Source organism: Phoenix dactylifera, chromosome 11 (genome assembly GCF_051530095.1).
Source record: "Phoenix dactylifera cultivar Ajwa chromosome 11, Ajwa_hap1_PhDact_Kaust_v1.1, whole genome shotgun sequence".
Classification (NCBI taxonomy): Eukaryota; Viridiplantae; Streptophyta; class Magnoliopsida; order Arecales; family Arecaceae; genus Phoenix; species Phoenix dactylifera.
In genome coordinates, this window is record NC_143200.1 from 11,976,067 (window position 1) to 12,001,418 (window position 25,352).

The 25,352-nt window shown below is 39.6% G+C and overlaps 1 protein-coding gene across 7 annotated transcripts; it reads left to right on the top strand.

Annotated features, from left to right (window-relative positions):
- Positions 1 to 8,599: 8,599 nt before the first annotated feature.
- Positions 8,600 to 24,745, top strand: LOC103697553 (polyadenylation and cleavage factor homolog 4-like). Of its 7 annotated transcripts, none has more exons than XR_015971155.1 (8): positions 8,615 to 9,235; positions 15,091 to 15,192; positions 15,512 to 15,769; positions 19,924 to 20,046; positions 20,188 to 20,766; positions 21,197 to 21,211; positions 21,294 to 23,282; positions 24,155 to 24,388. XR_015971155.1 is itself a non-coding variant. In XM_088706814.1 (8 exons), exons 1-7 carry the CDS (start codon positions 8,855 to 8,857, stop codon positions 23,211 to 23,213), a joined length of 3,378 nt encoding a protein of 1,125 aa, XP_088562940.1. In that variant the 5' UTR covers positions 8,615 to 8,854; the 3' UTR covers positions 23,214 to 23,216; positions 24,155 to 24,745. The 7 variants fall into 7 exon arrangements, 5 of the variants coding, with proteins under 5 accessions (XP_008777660.3, XP_088562940.1, XP_088562941.1 ...); XM_088706814.1 differs by having other exon boundaries at positions 21,294 to 23,216; positions 24,155 to 24,745; XM_088706815.1 differs by having other exon boundaries at positions 21,294 to 23,213; positions 24,155 to 24,745.
- Positions 24,746 to 25,352: the final 607 nt, after the last annotated feature.

The following is a 25,352-nucleotide window of genomic DNA, read 5'->3' on the forward strand; positions in this document are numbered from 1 at the left end:
TGATCCGGCACCTGAATTGCCTCCTGCTAATGCACGGATAGCAGTCCATGATGCTTACCAGAAATGGACGAGTGATCGGATCACTGTCCGGTGCATTATGCTAGCGGCAATGAGGGACGAATTCTCGCGGAGATTCGAGAGTGCTCAGCCGAACGAGATCATTCAAGTGTTGAATGAATCGTTTGATGTCCCTGATGACGATAAAAGGTATAGTACCACTTGCTGTATCTTCAACGCCAAACTCAGGGAAGGGGCCACTGTTACGGACCATGTACTATACATGGTCGAGTTGATAGAGCGTCTGAGCAAACTCGGCTTTTTCCTGCATGAACAATTGGGAAAGAATGCGATTTTGAATTCTCTGCCTGATTCCTACCGACCATTCCTCACTCATTATAGAATGACAAAGCCTGTACTCAACTTTAATGGTCTTTTGGGGTTGTTGCAGAACTTTGAGAAGGATAACCAGCTCAGGAAAGGGCCGGTTAATGTGGTTGGTGGTGGGGCAGGACATCGTCCCTTTGGGAAGGAAAAAAATAAAAATAAAAATAAAAGGAAGAGAAAGGTGCTAAGTGTCGGGACATCTTATCAGAAGATAAGAAAGCGGGCTAACCCTAGAAAGGCGGTGTGCTACCACTGTCAGAAACTCGGACACTGGAAAAGGAACTGTCCTCTGTATGTAGCCACCCTTGATCCAAACAGGCCTAGGAGAAATGAGCAAACAGTTGCTATGCAAGGTATTTATATGATAACTCCTTGTAATTTCTCCATATGTGATAAATTGACCTGGGTATTGGATACCGAAAATCTTTATAATATTTGCAATTCATTACAGGGACTGCAGGTCAATAAGAGATTTGAGGATAATGAGAGGTTCTTGAATGTTGGAGATGGAAGGACTGTTCCAATTCTAGCATTGGGAGATCTTAAGTTAGTTTTCAATTCTCATGTAATCGCTTTAAGTGACTGTCACTTTTGTCCGTCATTCTTAATGAATGTCATTTCTGTAGGGCTCTTAGCCCAAAACGGTTATGAAATATCAATAAAAAATCATTTTTGTAATATCATTGTGAATGGTGTTATTATGATTGATGGACAATTAATAAATGGCATTTATACAATATCACATCCTGTTAGTATAATGTACACATCAAGTAAGCGACCCAGGATAAATAATGTCTCTGATAGCTACCTATGGCATTGCCAGCTAGGACATATTAACAAGAACAGGATCAACAAGTTGGCCAAGTTGGGTATTCTGAATATTAATGATCTTGAATCATTTCCAACTTGTGAGTCTTGTCTTCTTGGTAAAATGACCAAATCATCCTTTACTGGAAAAGGTGAGAGAGCTATAGATATTCTAGGACTCGTACATACAGATGTATGTGGACCTATGAGTACAAGTGCCAGAAGAGGGTACAGCTATTTTATTACGTTTACAGACGACCTGTCTAGGTACGGGCATGTGTTTCTTATGAGGCATAAGTCTGAGTCTTTTGAAATGTTCAAATTATACCGTAATGAAGTAGAGAAACAAACTAGAAAGCATATTAAAATTCTTCAATTTGATCGAGGAGGAGAATATCTCTCCAGTGATTTCTTGACTTATCTGGAAGAGAATGGGATTCTATCTTAGTGGACCCCTCCTGGAATACCTCAGCATAATGGTGTATCTGAAAGGAGGAACAGGAATCTATTAGACATGGTCCGGTCCATGATGGGTTTCACTAGCCTGCCTTTATCCTTTTGGGGATATGCTCTAGAATTTGTCTGCTATATCTTAAATAAGGTTTCTAGTAAGTCTGTGATTAAAACACCACATGAGATGTGGACTGGGCATAAGCCAGTGATCACTCACCTAAGAGTTTGGGGGTGTAAGGCCTATGTCAAGCGTTTGAAAGCAGATAAGCTGGAATCCAAGTCTGATAATTGTTTCTTCGTCGGATATCCAAAAGAAACCTTAGGGTATTACTTCTATAATACTTATACGCAAAAGTTGTTTGTCTGTAATAGGGTTGTTTTCCTTGAGAAGGAGTTCCTTGGTGAAGGAGCGAACAGCTCTGATGTTGCACATGATGAAGTCCAACGTATAGAAGAACCAGTACAGACTAAAGAACCGGATTTGATTAGATTAGATCTAGAACCCATTATAGAGACATCCGTGAGACGATCCGGTAGAGTACCGCATCAGCCGGACAGATACTATGATTTTCTGGTCCAGGACGGCGAACCTGTTGGTCTCGATGAGAACACAGAGGATCCCGTCACCTACATGGATGCTATGTAAAGGTCTGATTCTGAGAAATAGCTTAGTGCCATGAAATCCGAAATGGAGTCCATTGAGGTCAATGATGTATGGACATTGGTTGACCCACTTGAAGGAATCAAACCCATTAGGTGTAAATGGATCTTCAAGAGGAAGAGAGGCGTAGACGGAAATGTGGAAACCTACAAAGCCCGTCTGGTTGCCAAGAAATTTCGCCAACGTTATGGCATAGACTATGATGAGACATTTTCTCCTATGGCAATGCTGAAATCCATTCAGATCATGCTTGCGATAGCTGCACATCTGGACTTAGAGATTTGGCAGATAGATGTTAAAACTACTTTTCTGAATAGAGATTTAGAGGAGCAGATGTATATGATACAGCCTGAAGGTTTTATTTCTACAGATGAGTCTAAGGTATGCAAACTTCAGAAGTCCTTATACGGACTGAAGCAGGCTTCTCGGAGTTGGAACATACGCTTTGATACGGTGATCAAGACATATGGCTTCGTCAGGAACGGAGAGGAACCTTGCATATATAAGTGGGTAAATAGTTCAGTAGTGATGTTTCTTGTATTGTATGTGGATGATATTCTTTTAATAGGGAATGACATTCCTACACTACAGGAAATAAAGATCTGGCTGTCATCACAGTTCTCCATGAAAGATCTTGGAGATGCATCCTACATCCTAGGGATGAAGATCTATAGGGATAGGTCTAAAAGGTTGCTTGGGTTATCCCAGTCTACGTACATAGATACTGTGCTGAAACGGTTCAGCATGGAAAATTCCAAGAAAGGCCATCTTCTGATAAGTCATGAAATCACTCTTTCTAAAAGAGATTGCCCGACAACTCCCCAAGAAAGAGAGCATATGAGTAGAATTTCATATGCCTCTGCTGTGGGATCTATTATGTATGCTATGACATGTACTAGACCAGATGTGGTGTATTCACTAGAAGTAGTGAGTAGGTACCAATCTGACCCAGAAGAGAGCTATTAGAAGGTTGTAAAGACTATCCTCGAGTATTTGAGAAATACTAAGGATAAGTGGCTTGTTTATGGAGATACTGAGTTGAGACTTATCGGTTATACCGATTCAAGTTTTCAATCAGACCGTGATGATAGCAAGTCTGTGTCTGGTTATGTGTTTACCCTGTTAGGTGGGGCTATGTGCTGGAAAAGTTCCAAGCAGCATACCGTGGCAGACTCTGTATGCGAGGCTGAATACATTGCTGCATCTGATGCCGCCAATGAAGCTGTCTAGTTACGGAAGTTCATTGCTAAGCTAGGAGTTGCACCCTCCGCTGATGGACCAGCCCCACTATATTGTGATAGCACTAGGGCCATCGCTCAAGCTAAGGAACCAAAGGCACACCAGCACACCAAGCACATTCTGCGCCAGTATCACCTTATTCGTGAGATAGTAGAATATGGTGACGTTGATCTTTAAAAGATTGATGGGAAGGATAACTTAGCCGACCCCATCACTAAGGCCCTCAGTGGAAAGGAGTTTGACCATCATTACTTGAAGATGGGTATACGATACTGTACTGATTGGCTTTAGGTTAAGTGGGAGTTGTTGGAAATTGTGTCCTAAATCCAATCAATTGTTGATTATAAATATATTTGAATCAATTATAAATAACATGGTATTTATTCATCACCAGAACATCTTCACAAACTCCGATGTGATGAAGTCCTTATAACTGCTTTGTGTAATGAAATATGATTTGGTCACACAGGTCCTTAAATGTTCATGACCGTATGATATACTATTAATAGGACGATAGTATTATCGGGCGTAGATCATTGTGTATCATATTTGTTGGTTGTTTTCCAAACCAAAGAGTATAGAGATACTAGTATAGTATGCAGGTGAATGGTAGGGTACGTTCACTGAACGTGACCAATTGACGGACTCTCTCTTGTTAAGAGTTGTTTCGAGTGGATATGGGTATATGTATCCTTTAGACCTGAGATTGCAACCGGTGGCTTGCAAGCAACTCACTGTACTTTGGTGTCGGACTACCTGGATTTCTAATCCAGCGATGGAAGATTTCTGGATCCAGTCAAGTACTTGTGATAGTCAGTTGTAGATCAAGATGGGATTGACCTCCCTTAGAAATAAGGGTGAATGCCTTGTGTTTTTAATTAAGTAGTACCCTGGCCAGGAAAAGTCAAATCACTATCACTTGACTTTTTGAATTGAAACATATTTCCGGATGGATCGTTTCAGGGTATACAGACTCTGAACCCACCCTGGGCATTTTCTGGTCAAGAGGATGAATTATGCGGTAACCATAATCCATAGGTTCTAGAATGTTGCTCTGCATCTATTTCGGCTTATCTGGACATCGGGTCCCATTGCTAGATAGTTACATCGATTGGTACAGCAAGTGTTCTTGTGCTACCAGCTTAAGTTCGAACCTGTGAGGTCACATGCTTTGAGGCTTTTTCTAGATCGATCATTTCTGGCTGAGAATCATGAAAGGGTAAAATGATCAATGTGATTAACAGTTATACCCTGAGCAAATTATTGCTCATATTGGAGAGACCAATTGGTGATTGGATCACCAATTAGACTCAATTAGATTGAGTGGAGGAAGTTAAGTCAAACCACAATTGACATGGAATGTGATTCGGTGTTCAATTTCCTTGGGTTCGAATCAAATCGGATTTGACTAGCTAAAAGGTTGATTAGAACCCTTTTCCTTTATATAGGGTTGGGACCATCTTCTTTTCCCCTTTTGCCCTTTGCGTAGGTCCCACCTTATGTCCTTGTGGGCCCCACATCTTGCTTGAGTGGGACCCACACCTCGTGATGCATGTGAGGACTGCATACTGGATGCATCCTAGCTCTGTGGTAGAGTTCAAATTAGATTTGTACTCTTTACAGAACACCTCACACCTTGGATTAGCTTTGAGCTTATCCATCCAGCCTGCAGGGCCCGCGTCCTAGACATGTGGCACAGTGCAGGTGTGCCACCTCCACCCTACAGGACACCTCATACCTTGGATTGCCTTTGAGCTTATCCATCCAGCCTGCGGGGCCCACGTTCTGGACATGTGGCACAGTGTATGTGTGCCACCTCCACCCTACAGGACACCTCACATCTTGGATTGGCTTATCATCCAGCCTGCGGGGCCCGCGTCCTGGACATGTGGCACAGTGCATGTGTGCCACCTCCACCCTACAGGATACTTCACACATTGGATTGGCTTATCCATCCAGCCTGCGGGGCTCGTGTCTTGGACATGTGGCACAGTGCATGTGTGCCACCTCCACCCTCCAGGGCACCTCATCCCCTAGACTGAGATTCTTTCTCATAGCCATCCAATCACACTTCATGAGAGCTTTATAGGCCATCATGAGCACCAGGACACGTGGCATCATGCATGTTTGACATGTGGCAAGTAAGCCCCTTTGTTGGACTTCCTCTCCCTCTATAAATAGGGGAGATGGCTGCCATCTTTGTAGAGAGAGAAAAAAAGATCTGGCTTAGAGTATTTGGTGTTTTGACACCGGTTGGGAAAGAGTGAAATGATCTTTGAGAGTTCATGTTGTAAGAAAAAGAAAGGGAAAAAAAAAAGATTGAAGGAAAGGGTAGCTAGTCCTCTTCCTCCTAGTTCTCTCCCTCTCTCTCGGCCACCTGCTGCATCCCTGCGAGCTAGCACTCCTCGGGATGCCGATTGATCTAGAGGCCTCGCGTGGATTACTTGTAGAGGCTGGACGCTTGTGCGGTTGCGGAACAGCAAGCTAGAACCAACCTGCTGAAATGTTAGTGTTCTGTTTTCAGTTTTTGGAGTTGAGATTTGATCTCAATTCAAGAACACATACGATTTAATCCATGCATGAATATTTCTATCACATATCCTGCGGATTCATCTGAGAATTTCGTAGGATTGGATCAGATCCAAAGTTTGCAATGGGCTGTTTTGAACAGCCCTGTTTTATTCTGCTGAAAATTGTTTTTAAATTACATACTTTCACCTTAATCGGTGAATCATCGGCGCATACGATGCTCGAATTCCCTTCAGTTTCGGCCCAGTAAACGTCAACGACCATCATCTAAATCTTCACTTTGGCCCAGAGTCAGCTCGACTTCTGGACTTCGCCAAAAGCTCCACCAACTTCGGATATTCGCCGACTCCCCCGACAAGCTCGGGGTACCTCCAGACATTTGCCGACCCGCCTCGACCAAGCTCGGGGCGCCTACCCCAGCAGTACGCCCCGACTCTCGAGCTCGGGGCGCTCCACCGAGCACGCCTTGGAATTCGGAAAGTCGAGCTACTCCCAGCACCCGCCAAGCCGACCTCGTCAAACGCATGGTGCGACTACTTAACGAGCTCGGCCTCGCCAACGACCGCACCCATGTGCGGGCCTACACGCCCACCTATGTGGCCGTACTCCACAACACTACCGTGTCACGTCTCTATAATCGGCCTTCAGCAATTAGACGACACCTTGACTACTCCGGCCATACCCTGTTGTGACTGTCAACACCTTACCGTTCTCAAGAACGAGCAGTATCGTACGCCACCAACCAGCCTAAGCTGCGCGCCATTCGGCTCAGAGCCATACCTCCCATGATGAGGGCTAACAGTGCCTCCGCCACCTGGGCCACTCCATCGAGACTATAAATAGCTCGGTCAGATAACTTCTAAGGGACTTTTGGCTAGACCAAATTTATCCCTCTAACTTGATCGTCGGAGGGCTCTCACCGGAAATACCAGTGAGGCATTGTGCAGATCCGCGGCCGTCGCGCAGGAGGTGGCTCTCGTCTTCTCCTTTCAACCATCGGCGGCTCCCTCGACTCCACCGGCATGCTCACTCTCGGGCCAAATTTGAACCACAACATACACACACACATATATATATACATACATACATATATATACAAACATACATACATACATACATACATACATACATATATATATATATATATATATTGAACTACTTTTTTAATTTCTATTTTAAAATTTTCAAAAGTTACATTCATTATTTTCAGAAAAAAAAATGTGAGTAACTATTTTTAAAAACAAAAATAACTCATGTTTTTTTTTTCTTTCCAACCACAAATACTGTCTCTATCGTCACCGTCGCCGCAACCGTTGTCACCGTTATTGCCACCTTTATTGCTACTACTATCGCCACGCTACTTTTGCATTATTGTTATCTTTGCTATATCATTGGCGTCTCCACTACTGTAGTCGTTTCTACTATCACCATTGTTATCGTGTCACTACCATCCCACTACCACTACCATCGTCGCTGCCTCCAAATTGTTAGCACTCTTTCCACGACCACCATTACCACCATTGTCATTGTTGCCGCCATTATATCACCATCACCATTGTTGCTTTGGAGAACTTCCACCAATGGTCTCTGTTGCCTTTGTTGTAACCACTATCATCCCTACCACATTGCTAGGCTTGCTCCTAAAAATAATTAACCATACCAAAAATATTTATATTTCGAAAATTAAAAAATAGAATGTATTTTTGTATTTTTTTAAAAATATACAAATCAAACGTCTCGGGCTTTATGCTGTTAAGCCCCTAACGTCGCCCAAATGAGGCAGGCGGCTGTGAAATGGCACGCAGGAGGGGCTGCTCCTATAAAACCCTTTTTTTAAAGAAAAACAAAACAAGGGCGTTCTTGTAAATTAGATATAATTTACAGGTGATTTAATTCTAGCTTGTGTATACGTTTTCTTTTCTTTCCCTTCCTCTTTTTGCATAATTAATTCATTCTCAAGGTAAATTTCGACGGTAGTCGGTCAGCAGACGGTGTGACTGGAGGAGTCGGATTTGTGATCAGGGACCATCTGGGGAGGATGATAGCAGCAGGAGGGCGGCGTACGCCGGGTCTCACAGTGGTTGGGGCTGAGTTGCAGGCGGCGTGGGAGGGTATATCCTATGCATGGCATGTTCTTGGTGTGGAGAGGGTATGCCTCAAGGGTGACTCTTCTGTGGTTATTGACTGGATTCGAAGAGCAGATCGTTTTGGAGATGGCCACCCCCTGGTTCGGAAGACCCGTGGGTTGGTGCGGTTGATGGGTGAGGTTCAGATTGGACATGTGTTTAGGGAGGCGAACAGAGCTGCTGACTGGGTCGCCTCATTTGTAGCCCGGCATTCCGGGGATTTTCAGTGGACGTCTGTGTCGGACATCCATTCCTCCTTGTATCTCTTACTGTCCCGCGATATGGCTGGGTGTACTCATGTCAGAGTTATATGAAATGAGTAGCCGCTTTTAACAAAAAAAAATTAATTCATTCTTCCCCTCCTCCTATTATTCCCACCCCCGAAATTTAACTGACATCTAATTTCTTCCGAATTACGCATAATACCCCGTCTCTCACCCTTTCAATAGTCCCTCCCTCTCTCGCGTCTCTGAGCATGCTCCGGGTTTCCTCCTCTACGAGAACCACTCTCGTAGATTAGGGTTTCTCTTCTTTTCTATTTCCTAAATCTTCTGGTATCCATTTCTTTTTATGGAGATCGCGCTGCAGGGTTCTCGCGATCATTGCATGCTCTTCGGGAATTAGGGTTTGGGTTCCGGGATCTCTCCGTGGGGGCATGGAGATGGAGAGCTCCCGCAGATCCGCCATGGACCGCTCCCGAGAGCCGGGCTTGAAGAGACCTCGATTGGTGGAGGACGACCGCGGCGTCTCCGCCAGCCGAGACCGTCCATTTCCGCCGCCGAGGGCCGGCAGCCAGCCGCTGGGCCCGAGGCTGAGGGCCGGCGGCGAGAGGGAGAGGGAGAGGGTGGAAAGAGAGGACGCGCTGTGGGGAGAATCTTATCAGCAGCAGCAAGAGCTCGTGGCGCAGTACAAGACGGCGCTGGCCGAACTGACGTTCAATTCAAAGCCTATCATCACAAATCTAACCATCATCGCCGGAGAGAATCTCCATGCTGCTAAGGAAATCACCTCCACCATCTGCGCCAATGTTCTCGAGGTGATCTGATTTGCTTCAACTCATGTAAATTAAAGTAAAGATATATTTTTTTACCTTTTTCTGTAAATATTGATTAGAAAACAGCAATCTTGGATACTTCTGTGTAGTGCCTCAATACATAGTTCTAGTGGTGAAGAAGCAAGTGCTGAGATCAAACAGAAGTTTGCCTACAAAAGCAGTGGGAAAATTTATGATTTTTAGCTGGTTAACCTCACTGATGCTGATACATGTTTTCTACTGATGATTTATTAATCTATGGTGTGATAGATGGAGGCTAGATACTTGCATATTGCATTCACATGGATTGTCTACTGATTTGTCAGCTTGGAGAAATGTTACTTTCAAATCAGATACTTTCTGGACTCAATTATTTTAAGTGCCATTCTGATAGTGTCGTAGTGTAGAGGCTTCATACAGTTTGCCATCTAGGCTGGCAGATTAACGGAACACTAGGCCAATGCAAATCCAATAATCCCTTTACAAAGACGATGAACTTTCATAGATGAACATTCTCATTATGTGTGATTGAATATTAGGAATAACATGCGGTTTCTAACACTCAGGCTTTATAAGTTATCAAGGTATTGGAAAGTTTTGCTGTGTATAACAGTAAAAGGTGTTGCTGTGAGATAGAAATTGAATCAGACTTGTACTGGTGTCTTTTAACAAGGCATGGATAACTTTTGGTTGTGTTCAGAGTGATTTACATGGAAGGTCTCTCAAAAGTCTTGTACTTAGCCGTGGCTCATGATTGCTGTTTGTTTATTGTATTTTCCTCATCTTTGTTTCTTGAATAAATGGGATATGGTTTGCTGAATATGGTTATGGACCTATTGTTTTCATTGGGTTCATTAGTTTGTCTAATTTTTCATGTCAAGAGTCTGTTTGGTTTTCTACAATTATCTTATTCTCTTCAATTGGCTCATAGTTTTTGTATTCTTGCTTTATATGTTCAACAATTGTATTTATGGAATTTATTACTACATGCAGTAAAGTATCTAAAGAACAGCTGCACTATGCAGACGGCTAGAGTACTGAATGACACTTAGGTGATATGAGGCTGCATATGTGGAAATGTGTTAGTTGGTATTTCAGAAAATAATTAAAATGAATTGATAAAATAAATAAGGATAGCTGAAAAATTAGAAATACATAATTAAAAGTTCAGAAAAAGAAAAATGATTGAGTATATACATATCCATACTTATTTGAGATCCCATCTTAGTATAAAATGTCATGCTAACCTAAAAACAATAATAACAATAACCACCTATAGACTCTGTTAAAGTTTCAGCTATGCCAATGCATGAAGACATCTAGCAATTATCGCAGGGTCTGCTGAACTGGCCCGTACTGGCCGATTTAGCCCACACTATACTGGTACCGCCTGTGACCAGTACGGTACAACCTTTGAAAACGGTTTGCACCGGTAGGGAAGAAGAAGAGGAAGAAGAGGAAAGAAGAGAAAGAAAGAGGAAGAAAAAGAGAAAGAGGAAAAGAAGAAGAAGAGTACCGATTCACACCAGGCCTCGGGCTGACCCCCTCCGGAGCACCCCGACGAGGATCACCTCCGTTGCTCGCTGTTTCTTTTCCTTCCTTGCTCGCAGGAGAAGGGGGGAAAGAGAGGAGGAGAGAGGGGAAGAAAAGGGAAGGAAGGAGAGAACGTTTGGGAAGAAGAAGGAAGAAGAGAAGAAAAAAAAGAAAAGAAAAAATGGGAGCACCCGCACGGGCACGAGCGGAAAATCACCCGCCCAGCTCGCACCCGCGCACGATTCCACGCATAGGGAACCGCGCCCAAGCGCGGCTCCTTGTGCGGGGCAGCGAGCCTATGCGGGGTAGCTCACGTGGGCTATTTAATGCCATAGAGTGGCATTTAACGCCTACGCGCATCGATTTTTTTTCCCTTCTATTGTTGGTAGGTACGGTATTGGTTCGATTCGGTATGGTACCAGTACGTCGGTACGGCAGACTTTGAATTATCGTATGAAGAACAATCAAATTGCAAGCTAAAAAGATTGGCAGCATATACCTAAGTTTAAGGTACCTATCTTTTATATAGTTAAGCTACTGAATTTTACAAGACACTCAAAAGTCAATCTTTTTTTGAGAAGCTAGAAGAGGCTTCTTAGACAACAATCCATCATTATCGCAATACACCAGTGCCTGAACTTCTTATGTGTTGCATGAACCTATGCAGGTGCTTGGTTGCCCACCATGCAGCCGGGAAACAGTACAGGGAGGCCATATTTGCATGCACTGTTGTCAATGGGCTGCTACCGCATATGTGCGCACATATGCTGCTGCATGGATCACATTTTAGGACATTGCATATGTAGATGCTAGGCTTGCTAATTATATCGGATGTCATCAAAAGAGCAGGTAGGTGCTGTGCTGGTGCCATTTAGAGTTAGAGGGCATAGGCCTAATGGGGCTTTTTCTGGGATGAAATTTGATATTTTTTGGTTATGCTATTTGGGATGTCTTGGGATGATTATAATTTTAGTAGAAAAGTAAATATAGTTAAGCACTTGATAACTAATCTATAACCTGCTCTCGGATTTCTTTACTAGGTTGTTCTTTTAAATGATGATTTTACTCTTTTTCTGTACAAAAACTGTCATGATTTCAACTTTGAATACAATTCTGCCTTTCCCTTTTGTCTTCTATCACCTCATCTTTTTTAAATAATCAAATTCATCTCAGGTTGTTGCTAAATTCAATTAAATGGTTTAACTTCTAACTATTCTGCTTGTGTAAGGGAAAACAAACAATAGCTGTTTGTAACTTTTTAATGATGCATAGATATTTGATTTGTATGGAGAAAAAATTGGTAACAGCTAGAAATATGTTTATTTTTAGTTTTCAATAGTCCATTTTCCCTTCAGCTCCATGTAAATCAGTTTAGTGGCAAAGGAGCAATTATGATTTAAATCATTCTGATGGAAAATTAGCCTTGAAATGTACTCATACATCTGAACTTCACTAATACTATCAGTTGCAGTTTTAAATTTGCTGTACATGAATGTGTTTATATTAAATTTTTGTTCCTCTATGCCACTTAATGATAGCATGCCACATGCAATACTTTGTTCTAGACATCAAGGAATTTCATAATTTAACTCTATTCATATCTGTTGCATGTAAACTTGCTTTTTTCTCTTTATAGTTTGTTTTACAAATATAGGAACTTACAATGCATGCATTGCTAGAAAAAGTGCATTTATTATTTTTTAGGTGTAGAAAAGGGAAATTACCTAACCTTTGCCCGTGCCTTGATGGACTAGGGTTTTGGAAGTCGGGCTCAAATGTTTGCATTATAGTTCTAATAGAATTATCCCTCTTAATAATTTTGACATCTCACTTGAATAAATAAGAGAGGAAAAATATTAGGTATAGGTTTTGGAAATCACGTTATCAGTGCGAACCTAGTGCATGATTGGCTGGTTAGCCATTCATTCTATATTTTCGTAGCTTGTGATTTGATTCACTAGTCGCACACATTTGGACACACCATACTACCTTATTTGTATTGTATTGTCATCTTTCCATATATAATGCAAGATCTTGGAGTCTAGCCATTCAAATATGGACTAGAGCATTCCTCAAACCCCCATTTATAAGTTGAGGTCCACCATGTGTCCATTTATGACACAAACTCTCAGCTCCCTTCATCAGTGGCTTAGGGATGGAACATGAAACTAGAGTTTCTCTTGGCACGCATCTCATTTCCCTTATTCAATACATGCTTAGGCCCCTTTTAGGATAGGCAAAATGGGTCCCCATTATGACACAAACCCCTATTTGAGTTATCTCATATGGTGATTGCAGTAGTGCTGCTTGAGCATTTCGATGCAGACTGGAAATTACAGAATGCTGTTTGGATGTTATTTGCGGATAAAGGTGACTATTTTAGAAATTGGACAAGTTTGTTCAACGTATTGGCGAATGTGTTTGAATATTAACTGTAGTTAAATTGTAATAATATAATTTCTTATATTGTTAATATTTCAGTAATATTTGTATAGCTATAGTGTAATACTAAAAACATGATATAATATACACGATGGACCAAGGATGACATAATAATATTATAATTTATTGCAATATTGATGAATTATTTTTACATTATATAAGTAATAGTTATCAATTAATGTTTGTATGGGATAATATAATATTAAAACATGACATACAATATCTTCGGCCATGTATGATATAATAGTAATACAATTTATTTCAGCAGGTGCTAAGTTATTTTATAATATTACGTACAATTAAAAGTATAGCAATATAGTCTTGGCCCAATTTCTCTTATTTGGCCCAATTTCTCTTATTTCTTTTTGCGCGGAAACATAGGGGAATAAAAACGACCATGAACATTTGTTAAAAATGGAAAAAAAGGAAGATTGTATAATATTAATTTTCAATTAATATTTACATGTTAAAAGGTGAGAAGTTACTGAGGGAAGTAATGTTCATTTATCCAATTAATTGCTGGGATAAAGAGCTCAGTTTACACCACTTACACCTCGGTTTAAGCCTGCAGGAGACCTTAGGTATAGTTATAGCCGGTTTAGTGGGTTAAGAGAGCGTTGACCAAAAAAACGTGGATAGACATATCATGCCCAACAGTTTGTGGTGTTTGCTACTTATCTTGGGGATAAATGAGGATAAACCCATATATGCTGGTTCCAAGTGGGGTCTTATTTTAGCAAACATACTTCTGCACATTTTTTTCTGAAATAACTGGCTTAGGAAGTGAAATAACTTCATAAATAAATGGGGGGAATACATTTATTTACTAAAAATAATCATTATTGGCTACAATGATCATTGTGTTCTCCTTCTTGTTGAATAAGCTGCGCACATCATGCACAAATATCAAACTAATTGCTCCCACATCTGTTATTATAGCATAAAACTATTTGGTCCTCTATCCGTGAAGCTGTGAGTCCATATCTTGAATGAACTGCATGCAAATTCCATTATAACTACACTTTTCTTTTAGAAAGTACCCACTCACTCCCAGGCAACAGTCACTTTTAATGAATGATTATTAAAAGAGTATGCAAACCAAAAGAGGGAGTATGTTTCTCAAATCTACCGCAAATAATCCTGATTGATGGCAACCATCTGTCAACTTTTTTGGCCAAAGACAAGCATTATACATGGCGATATCAAGTTGTTCATAAGTAGTCTAGTTTCATTTCATGCCTCAAGGGATTGTCCATCCATTATCCAAATTGTATAGATGTGAATCATCGTATTTATCAATTTAAGTTGCCCTGATATGAGGTTCTATGCTATATAAGTTTTCTTGTTTAAATGTTGAGGCTTAGTTAGTAGCATTGGAGTGAAGAGGAAAGGGGGAAGACTGTAAGATAAATTAGTAACGGATTTTCTACCGGGTGAGAAGTGGCTAAACTGAATGCTGATCACTTCTTTTCTTTTGCATCTTTCATAAAATTGATCCATATACTTAATGCTTATGTTACTCTTAAAAATGGATCTTATTTTTCCTTACAACTACCATAATTGTTCCTATGTTGTTGGGAAATGATAATTGTTTTTCTGCAACTTATCGAAGTGGTAAACACCTTAGTACTATAAGTAGAAAAAAATGGTTAGTTCAATGAGCTTGCCATTCTCTCCAATCTTTACCATGCCTTTATTTTACTCATTAAAAGTTTATTAATTGCTTTTGTTTGGGATGCCCTGTTCAGTACTTCAAGTTGCCTGTGGAATTTATCGTTGAGCTAAATTTGCTGTTTTTCATTCTGCCAGGAATCCGTCTAAAATTCCAATTTTCTGCATTTTCTTGAATGGTCTATTGATGATGCTTTACTGTTGATTTGCAGGTTCCCAGTGAACAGAAGTTGCCATCCCTTTATCTTCTTGATAGTATCGTGAAGAATATTGGAAGAGAGTACATTAAATATTTTGCTGCAAGGTTACCTGAGGTAATCTATTTCATTGATCCATGAACTCAGTAAAATCTAATACATTAAATGCTGACACTTTTCATATATTGGAGGCCATCTCTATGCTAGGAGGTTTCCTTCCACTGCATTGGGCTGTAATTTCTCTATCGTAAACTGAAAAATTTAAGTCAGTTCGTTAAAACATAAAGGGCATTTAAACTTCTCTGTTGTGTTTCTGGTGCTCCTTCCAGTGACTAGTTTTTCTCAAATTTTGTATATTACCTGTAAGCTTCTGAAACAATGTAACTGCTTCATTTTTGTGTAGAATCTAGTTTTAATGATGGTTGTTATTTTATAGGTATTTTGCAGGGCTTATAAACAGGTTGATTCTTATGTACATCCTAGTATGCGACATCTTTTTGGAACATGGAAAGGAGTCTTCCCCTCTGCTACACTTCAGATAATTGAGAATGAACTTGGCTTCTCAGCTATCGTCAATGGTTCATCTGGAGCTGCATCATCAAGGCCTGATTCTCAGACACAGCGTCCACCATACAGCATTCATGTGAATCCAAAATATTTAGAAGCAAGACAGCGCCTTCAACAGTCAACTAGGGTAAACAAATTACTGTACATTCTTATTATAGTGTTCATTTTTAACTTCATAGTTGGAATATTGATTCCTTGCTATTATAGCATTCTGTTCATTATTGATGCTATAGTCTAGTTGACTGCACAAAGTCACCACATGATCTGTCGAACTAGCATAAAGAGTTGAAAGTTGAAACCAAAGGAAATATCTTTAGTGGCATTGCAGTCAAGTTTTCCGCATGGCTTTTATGGTGTTTTCAGTTTGTTTTTCTTGGCTGAAGTAGAAACGAGGATGCTCCATAATGAGAAGGAATGAATAAATTGATCTTTTGTTGGATTTCTGTGCTGGAATTAAAGTCCAAAAAAGCTTGGGTAAAAATAGTCTGGCAACTGTGCTGGGTTGGAAGCGGGCAAGCATGAGCTGGACATGGCTCAATTCACTGACCGGGTTTGACTGGGAATTAGATCCATCTGGTCATTTGGGTCAGATTGTCTCAAGCACAACCCAAACCCATCCAAATGCATTAGGGTCTAGGTTGGGTCAATTCTAGATTTGGGTCCAATTCAAGATAAAAAAGTACACTAATTATATATTTGTTAGGACATTTAATATTGACATGGATAGCAAGTGAAAAAATAAAGAGGGGTGTCAATGTGGATTGATACCATTAATGTTGTCAAGGAGCATAAGATTCAAACTTGATTGAACCATCAACCTACTAACGAATACCCTTAGTACCCTACAAACTTAAGCATGGCAATGTATTAAGGGATTTTAAAGTCATGAGTTTTAGAGTTGAGTAGAATCAGGCTGGATTGGGTGATCTAATGTTTGAACTGTTTTAGACTGCATGAGTGCATCAGTCGGTGGGACTGGTCTGGTAGGAAAACATATGACTGATAGCTGACCCAATCTTTTATAAGGTCACTTTTATGCACCCTATCCAACTCACGGGTCTGAAAAACTAGGTCAAGTAAGGCCTAATCTGGCCGAGTTTATGGATTGATTCGACCCATTTGCAGTCCTAATGCAAATTGTGTTATAGGAACAAAGGTAGTCTTCATATGAGAATGATGATCTTTTTTGTTATCAGATCTGATCAAAAAGGAAATTTCCAGAGGATGTTTTGTAGAAATTATCTAGGGGGCAAAAGGAATGCGTTCTACAAAGTTTGTCCAAAAATTCTAGAACTGATTGCACGATGATCTGGGAACAAAGGAGACTATGGATGAAGAACAAGTTAGTCTTTGGATGATGGAGGGACAACTTTACTCTTCAGGTAGTGAATTCAGTCATTTATTGGAAACTTGAGTCCTACATAAGAAGAAGAAAACAATTAACAAGTTTACATTATATCATCTCCTGCAAATTCTAATGATAACAAACTACAACTCTACATGTGGAATGCATGTGTATTTGTTATTCTCTTTGGTAAGATGTGTAAGTGTAGATAGTTGAGCCCTCTCAGTTTTTCTCTTTTCTTTTCTTTTTTTTCTTTTTCCCTTGTAAGTTTGCAAGTTTGATAAGAGTCTCTTTCTTTAAATTATCCCAAAGATCACAAAACCTGGGAGAGTCGAACTCTCCCCCCTTCTCTCTCTCTTCCTACCTTGTGATACGTGCACCTCTTTATCTTTTCATAGTATCGTATTTCCTTTTTACCTTTAGGCGGGGGAGGGGTTAAAATGAGACTAGATGGTCTTAGACCCTATTTGGGATTACTGTTGGTAGTAGAGCTTTGGAATTTTGCTAGTAGAGATTTGAATAAAAAGTTATTTACTATTTGATAACTACATTTTTAAATTTATGTGAAATTTTAACATATTTGGTAACCAAACTGAGAGAGTGCTTTTAATACGAGAAAATGACAATAAAGTACATTGTATAATACTTTTAATTTCTTAACTTTTTGCACTATCAAGAATTGTTGCTGTATAGTATTAGACTTGTATTAATATTGTAATATAATAGTATAATATTATAGGAATATAATTAAGGTATAAAGTATGATTGTTAAGATATAATAATGATTGTAATGTAGTATTGTCATGATATTAGTATAATATAGTATATACTATAATATGATATATTATAATATTATGTATTATGATATTGTATATTATATTAAAATATACAAATAATATATCGCATAATGTATCTATTGTTAGTTAATAATTATAATACAATATTTTGATATAAAGTATTACAACTATTGTTATTATTACATATTATTATACTATTATATAGTATAATATTATTATAATATCTGAATGCGATATTAATTTTTTAATATAGTATTATAATAGTATTATATTTATTTATATTATAATATTATTTTCATATTGGAATGATTGTAAATTATTGTTAATCTATAATTTATATATTTTATTTTAATCTAGATATTATAATAAATAATGTAACTATTTTTTTAAACAATGTAATAACTACAAAGTTTAGAGATATTTTGGTCACACAGCTTCCGACGGGCTTCAGAAATTGCTTTTGGGGAGAAGCTCCAAATTGGAGCTTTTGCCAATTAGAGGTTTTCTACTTCTTGGAGGGGGGGGGGCTCGAAAACTGTTTTAGGTTTTTTTATCACATACCTATATATCATCTAGAAGTGCTTTTGGGCTCCAAAAAGCACCTTTAGCCCTCCAAAAGCAATCCCAAATGGGCCTTACAGCCTTTTCTGTTATATATTAGTAGATAAGACATATATTCTTGATTAGAGTTATCTGGACTTTAAAGTAAAAGTAGAGGTTTCCTACTTCTGGGAGGGCTCGAAAACTGTTTTAGGTTTTTTATCACATACCTATATGTCATCCAGAAGTGCTTTTGGGCTCCAAAAAGCGCCTTTAGCCCTCCAAAAGCAATCCCAAATGGGCCTTAGAGTCTTTTCTGTTATATATTATTAGATAACATATATTCTTGATTAGAGTTATCTGGACTTTAAAGTAAATCCTGATTGATACATTTTGTAGCTCATCATTGTAGGTTGCATCAAACTACAAATTAGCCTGCGATGGAAACATTTTTTATTCTAGGTGCTGCAGTAAATTTGATAGATGTGTTGATTTCTTTACATGGAAGCGCTCATGGGCTGTACTGAAGATTTGCCTCATGTTGGATCTCTGAATCAGAATTATTAGAATTTTCTCCCTTGCGCAGATCCATTATCCTCCAAGAAGAAATATTCACCTATTTTATGGTCCGCAAAATTTATTTCCTTAAGGTACATCTTCTGAGATATAAGAGGGCTTCCTAAGACTTGATACTCAAATAAAATGTTTGTGGAATTTGTTTTTCCTTTCATTAGTTCAAACACCTTGTACCTTCTATTGCATTCTTTAATATGTAGAACCATTGTTGAACTTTTAAGTTTTATAGTAAGGCCTGCTTGCACTTTGTTTCTGTTTGTCCATTCAACTGTGAAGAGATTAACCAATTTGGATTTCCAACATCTTTTACCTATCAAACTTGTTTAGTCCATCAATGGGGCTATGGGACTTCTGTTGTTCTGGTAAGTCTTGTTTTATATGGTTATGGTTAATAGAGAATTAATTTTTTGACACTGTATGTTCCTATATTTTACTTAGTATAAATAAAATATTACATCTATTGCACTCCTGACATTTTGTGGAAGTGGATTTAGATAATTTGTGTTCCACATTCCATGCAAAAGCTGATAACAGAAATCTTGCTACAAGCTAGTCATGTCTGATGCCTAATGAGAACAAGTCTTTGTAAAATTGTGGGTTCTTGTGTACGATACATGTGCTGAATGGAGGAGGAACAACAAGCTTTGACTGATCTGTTTGGAATTGATTTCTTAAATCTTTCTTTGCATGTTCCTATTAAATGGCTGCATCTGTTGGCAGTGATAGCTGGTGTTGTGATTAGGATAGTGCTCCATGGCTGTAGTTATGGTTTTGATTTTAAGAAAGGGGAAAAGTAGCTTCAAAAGTAGATTCATTTATGTTTCTGAATTTCATTGCTCAACTTTTTATGAAAGTGAATGTGTTAACCGAAATTCGAGGAGCAATATTTTCTGCAATACAGATCAAATTATGTGGTGGAACTTCAAACTAATTCTAATTTGATCAATGACATCGTCGCTTTTCTTTTCTTTGCTCTTCATATAATTTTATTTTTTTAACATTCTATTGGTTTATTTAATGCAGGCAAAGGAAATAATCAATGATGACATCAGTGGTGCAGTTAGTTCGATTGATGCAGAGAGGTCTGACAAAACAGCAATTATTGGAAGCACAAGGCAATGGAAAAATGTCCCAAACAGAATGCCTGTATGCAGTTTCTTCCCTGGTTCGGTTCTTTTCATATATCATTCACAAAACTGTTGCTTGAATAAAACTCATTTTGAAGCTTAAAGTACCTAGGGTTTCCAGGATTTCCTCTGTTAATCTGAGATTGAGTTTGATTTGCAGAATATGCGGCCTCAAAGAGAACTGATAAACAATCCCATTCATGAGAGAAAAGAATTCAGAGATCATGAGTTCTCTTCTGATATTGCACGGCAGTCGGATCTTGGAGTTGGAAGGGTAAGTGAGAGGCTTAAAGAGCGAGATGTACTTGATAAACCATATCATGGTGCTGGCATAAAAGCTTCTGAAATGCGCATCAGCAGAAGCAATGGTTTTGATGTTAATCGTGCATATGGAATATACCGGGCATCTGGATCTGCACGCGTAGATAGTCAACTGCCTTCAGTTCACCTGAACAATACAGATAGAAGTATCCAACTAACATCTGAGAACTGGAAGAATTCCGAGGAGGAAGAGTATATGTGGGATGACATGAATTCCAGAGCAATGGATTCTGAAAGTACTGATAGCCTAATAAAAGGTGGGTGGAGTAGTAATGATGCAAATAAACCTGCAAGTTTGCAGAAAGGCAAGGGGATACCTTCAGCGTCTGAGCATCTAGGCTCTTATTTGAACAAAGTTGACTCTTTATCTCAATTGAGAAAGACCTCTGCACGGGAAGGCAGAGTTCCACTACTTAAGGTATTTATCTCTTTAACATCTTTGTTCATTTATTCTTAGTAGTTGAACTTACTACTGCATGCTTGTGTGTTCATCTATGTGTGTCAAGAGAAGTGCTGAAATTTATCATTCTTGTGTGTAAGTGGGTCGAGCACAAAAGGATCTACAATTTGTGTATGACGCTGTGGCCTCTAATGGATCTACAGGCAAAATGCTTATGTCATTTATTCTCAGTGTGCATTCACCTGATCTCTTAATACGACTATGCAGTTTGTACTGAAGATTAGATTGTGTCATTCATGTAAATTAGAGTAATTAGAACAGAAAAATCTAGAGTTGTACAGAGATGTTTCTGCATGTCTATCTGTACTGATCCACAGATTAGCACAACTTACAAACTTTGAATGAAGAAAGTGAGCCTAAACTTTTTTATTGTCACTAATAATGGCAGATGGGTATCGTAAAGGTACCTCCAATTCCTGACTAGTCTGGTTTTATTACAGTATACTGCTAAATTCTGGAGGCTGATTGACATTCTCTTCATGCAGGAACCTGAAGTGCACCTTCCGCAGCCCCATGCCAAGCATGATGCTGAGTCAAGAGTAGGTGTGGGAACTTCAGCAGATTCACTGTACATGGGGCGAGATGTTTTGGAGCATCCTACCTCCATTTGGGCCCCACATGAGGTTTCACCCTCAATGATTGGATTGAATCATACAAGCTCAAGAATTTCTAGTCAGTCTGAAGGACAACCTATGTCTTTTAGTGGTGGTTTATCTACAAGCATGGGTTCATCTTTAGTTTCAGGATCAAGTGGAATGCTTGGGCAGCAAAGACAGCAACTGCTGCAGCCTCCATCACCAGCTGCACGTTCACCTCCATCTTCTGCAGTCCTTCAACATCAGAAATCACACAGTTCAACTGATCATGATCGTCTTCGATCTAATTCCTTCTTTCCCATGGTTCAAAAACCTGCACATGTTCCAGAGCAGTCAAGTCAAGTCCCACAGGCATCAGTAACTCAGGATTCTTGTACTATTTCTGCTCAAAATCATACACAGAATTCTCATACTCCATTGAACTCACAGTCACCCCCATCACATCCTTCTCAACACCTGCAAAACTCGTCTGCTTCTGCTTCAGCACGTTTTGGTCAGCGTAGGCATCACCTTCCCTTCATGCAGCAATCAGAGCCTAGTCTATCAGTGCAAGAGACAGAAACACAGTCTCAAACTTCCCATCAGACCAAGAAATCACCGTCTCTACCCCTGAGTTTTGGATCTCATCAGATAGAACTTTCTGGAACGAACAACTCAAATAATCCTGCTGTTGAAATTGGTGGCCAACCTAACACAACTAATTTATTGGCTGCTATTATGAACACTGGACTTGTACCGAACAATACAATGAGTAATTCCAAGAACCTGAACATACAGCCTCCCCTACCTAGTGGACCTCCTCCTATTCTAGTTGCGACATCATCTGTTCCTTCTGTCACTCCCTCAATATCGCTACCATTGTCCCATGGCAATATATCTGCTCTTGTGTCACCCTCTACGAGACCCATTCTTCCTCCCCTACCACCTGGACCTCCACCTCGCTCATCCTTGGTGCGTACTTCCAAAGAGACCTCGAACATAGCTGGTACCACTACAAATCCACTTTCAAGTCTTCTGAGCTCATTAGTTGAAAAAGGTTTGATATCCTCACCAGCAGCAGAATTACCAGCTGCAACTTCAGTTCAGCTGCCTAATGAACTGGCAAATCAGAGTAGTGGCTTTGCTAGCAGCACCTCAAAATGTGAACTTTCAACCTTAGATAGTTCAGCCATTCCTTCAGTAGCAGCAAAAGAGCCTTCTGCCACTGAATCAGATGCTCCAGCAAGTGCTGCTATGTTACAATCCACTACAAGATTGAACGACCTTTTAGGCATTGAGTTCAAGCCAGAGATCATACGGAAATTTCATCCTGAGGTGATCAGTAGCCTCTTTGATGACCTAGAGCATCGGTGCAACATATGTGGCCTAAGATTCCAAATTAAAGAGCAGTTCAGTGGTCACTTGGATTGGCATGGCTCAATGAAGTCTGAAGTGAGCAGTTTGAACAGAGTTTCTCGGAAGTGGTATGTGAATTTGAGTAGTTGGCTCTCTGGATGTGTGGCACCACAATCTGGGCCAGTAGAGTCAACCATTTCTCTGGATGAGATTGTCCCAACATACGGGCAATATGAGCCAGCAGTTCCTGCAGATGAAAGCCAATGCCTATGTGCTTTATGCGGAGAACCATTTGAAGATGTTTATTCTGCCGAAAGGGATGAATGGATGTACAAAGGAACAGTGTATTTGGATGTACCAAAGAAGCAAAGTGATATGGAAAAAATGGATGAGTCTGCTGGACAGGTTCCTATTGTGCATGCCAGCTGTATATCAAGAAGCTCAGCTGATAACATGGAGGATACAAATGACTAGGTGGTATAACCCTATACATCATTTGGCAGTTTTTTGGTTTTTGTGTTATCAGCTCTCAATCATCCCTTGGTACACTATCCCTATATGCTTATCTGTTGGTTTTAGAACTTCTATGTTGATTTTTTTGCTTAAGTTAAATTAGGCTAAATAACATGGCTTTGTATGCATTACTGTTTCTTTGCTGCTTTTACTGGCTTGTAATTTAGATGTTTCTGGTGGCTAATAGATTCTTTTTTTAATTCTTTTACTTTATAGTCTTCTTCTAGGTGCTTCAATTAACAAAATATCTTGCATATGACATAGGATTTGGGGCATGAAATTCTTGATGATGATGCACAAATGAAGGGAAAATTCGTGGGTAGTCTGCCTTCTGATTGCTATCTTTGACTGTGAAATGAAAAATGCTTAACCATTTAAAGCTCATCAACTCTTGGGGTTATCTGGAAATCTGTAGCTTATAGTAATTAGAATTAATTTCGTAATTCAACCTCGTTTTTACTTGATGGAATACGTATTTTAATCATGGCCAACTCAAGTGCTGTTGGCATGGGAGACGCTAGCTAGTGACTGGCATCGCATGCCAAAACTAAACAAGAGTGTGAAATTAAAATTAAAACGATGTAAGAGCCCTTATGTCATGGTATTGGTGGTATCAAACCATATCAAACCAGCATGGGTTGGTATGGGTTTGTACCGCTTGATGCTGAGTGTCTTGCCTGTTGCGTGGTACTGATACAGTGATGGGTGCTGGTACTAGCCTGGTACTTGTAACCATGATTATGGTTATGATTTATTGGTTATTTGGACTTGCAAATAAGGAAGGTGATTTTCAAAGTACATTGGTTTGAATCAGTAAGATTGCCTGTGAAGAGGTTATTATTCTTGAAAATTGGAGTATTCAAAATGCTGAGGTATTTTTTTGTTCTTTCTATTTCCTGCAGTGCTGGACATATACGGATATTCCAAAAGAGAAAAATTGTATCAATTTTTGTGCTGCAGTTCCATGCATTGCTCGGACGGAGTCTGCTCGACATATTACATGTGCGAGCCATCAGGGCTATTTTGTTTGTGGACGAGAATGAGAAACTGATCTCCTTTTGTTCCTTCTGTATGTTCACTCGTTGTCTTGTAGTCTCAAGCGAAATGGATAAGCAATAGGTCAGCTTTGTTTTCTTCCCTTGTCAAATGTTGCTTGTATGTGGTTTCTATCTGTTGTCATAGTCTCCTCGAAATAGGCTGGGCATTTTACTTCAGCATCAGGTTGAGCAAAAAGAAAGAGAACTGCAGTAAGGCTATGAATAATCTAGCTTTTCAGTGGGATTCACAAAGCTCTTTGGCTGCATGTCTCTGAATGGTACAACTCAACCTGTACTTCAGCACCGGCGACTTGCAAGCTTCCTGTAATTTAGCTCAAGATTGCCTTTTGTTAGGGGGACGAGATGTAAACTTTTTTCTGCATAAACCGTACTCGTATTATTATCTTACAGGTACTGCATATGTACTGTCATATTAATGCAATTCATTTGGATCAAGTTTTTTTTGGCTCTGTTGGTTGTGAATTGTACATGTCAGAATTCTTGCTATAAAGGGTGACAATGGTCGCTATATATGACATGTTAATATCATATTCATGACCATTCTACTGTGACCTATTTTTCCTTTTGTTTTTTCCACCAAAAGGAAAACAAAAACTGTTTCCATTTTTTCCCTGGAAGTACTACTATCAGAGAAAAGAATGGGTCATTGTGAGCGTCTCTCTCTCTCTCTCTCCCCCCTTCTCTCTCCTCCCCAACATAAATTATATTTTTGTGGTGGTTGCTTCTGCTGCTGCTACCGATCGTTTCAATGCCATGTAAACAGGCATTTTAGACCGTAATTTGCTGGTCATGATTATTATATTTGGCGGAGTCTCATTCTGAAAAAATTGCATTTCGACCTCTTCTCACAGTGGTCCAATGATGAGTTGGATCATTCATTTCATGTATGTAGGCTAAACAAGTATATAGTCTGCTGAAAATCGGGTTTGGGTGGGATCCATATTGTTTCATGCCAACCCCAATGACTATCAACCGTACAAGTAGGTAATGGCCGGAAAATCCTTGGTTGGGGGAATATAGATAGCGCGGGCGTTCTTTGCCA

Excerpts from the sequence above, each read along its gene's own strand:
- LOC103697553 (XM_088706814.1), top strand. The coding sequence starts at position 8,855 with ATGGAGATGGAGAGCTCCCGCAGATCCGCCATGGACCGCTCCCGAGAG. Across the intron at positions 15,193-15,511 it reads TTGCTGCAAGGTTACCTGAG|GTATTTTGCAGGGCTTATAA; the intron begins GTAATCTATTTC and ends GTTATTTTATAG. Across the intron at positions 20,047-20,187 it reads ATGTCCCAAACAGAATGCCT|AATATGCGGCCTCAAAGAGA; the intron begins GTATGCAGTTTC and ends TTTGATTTGCAG.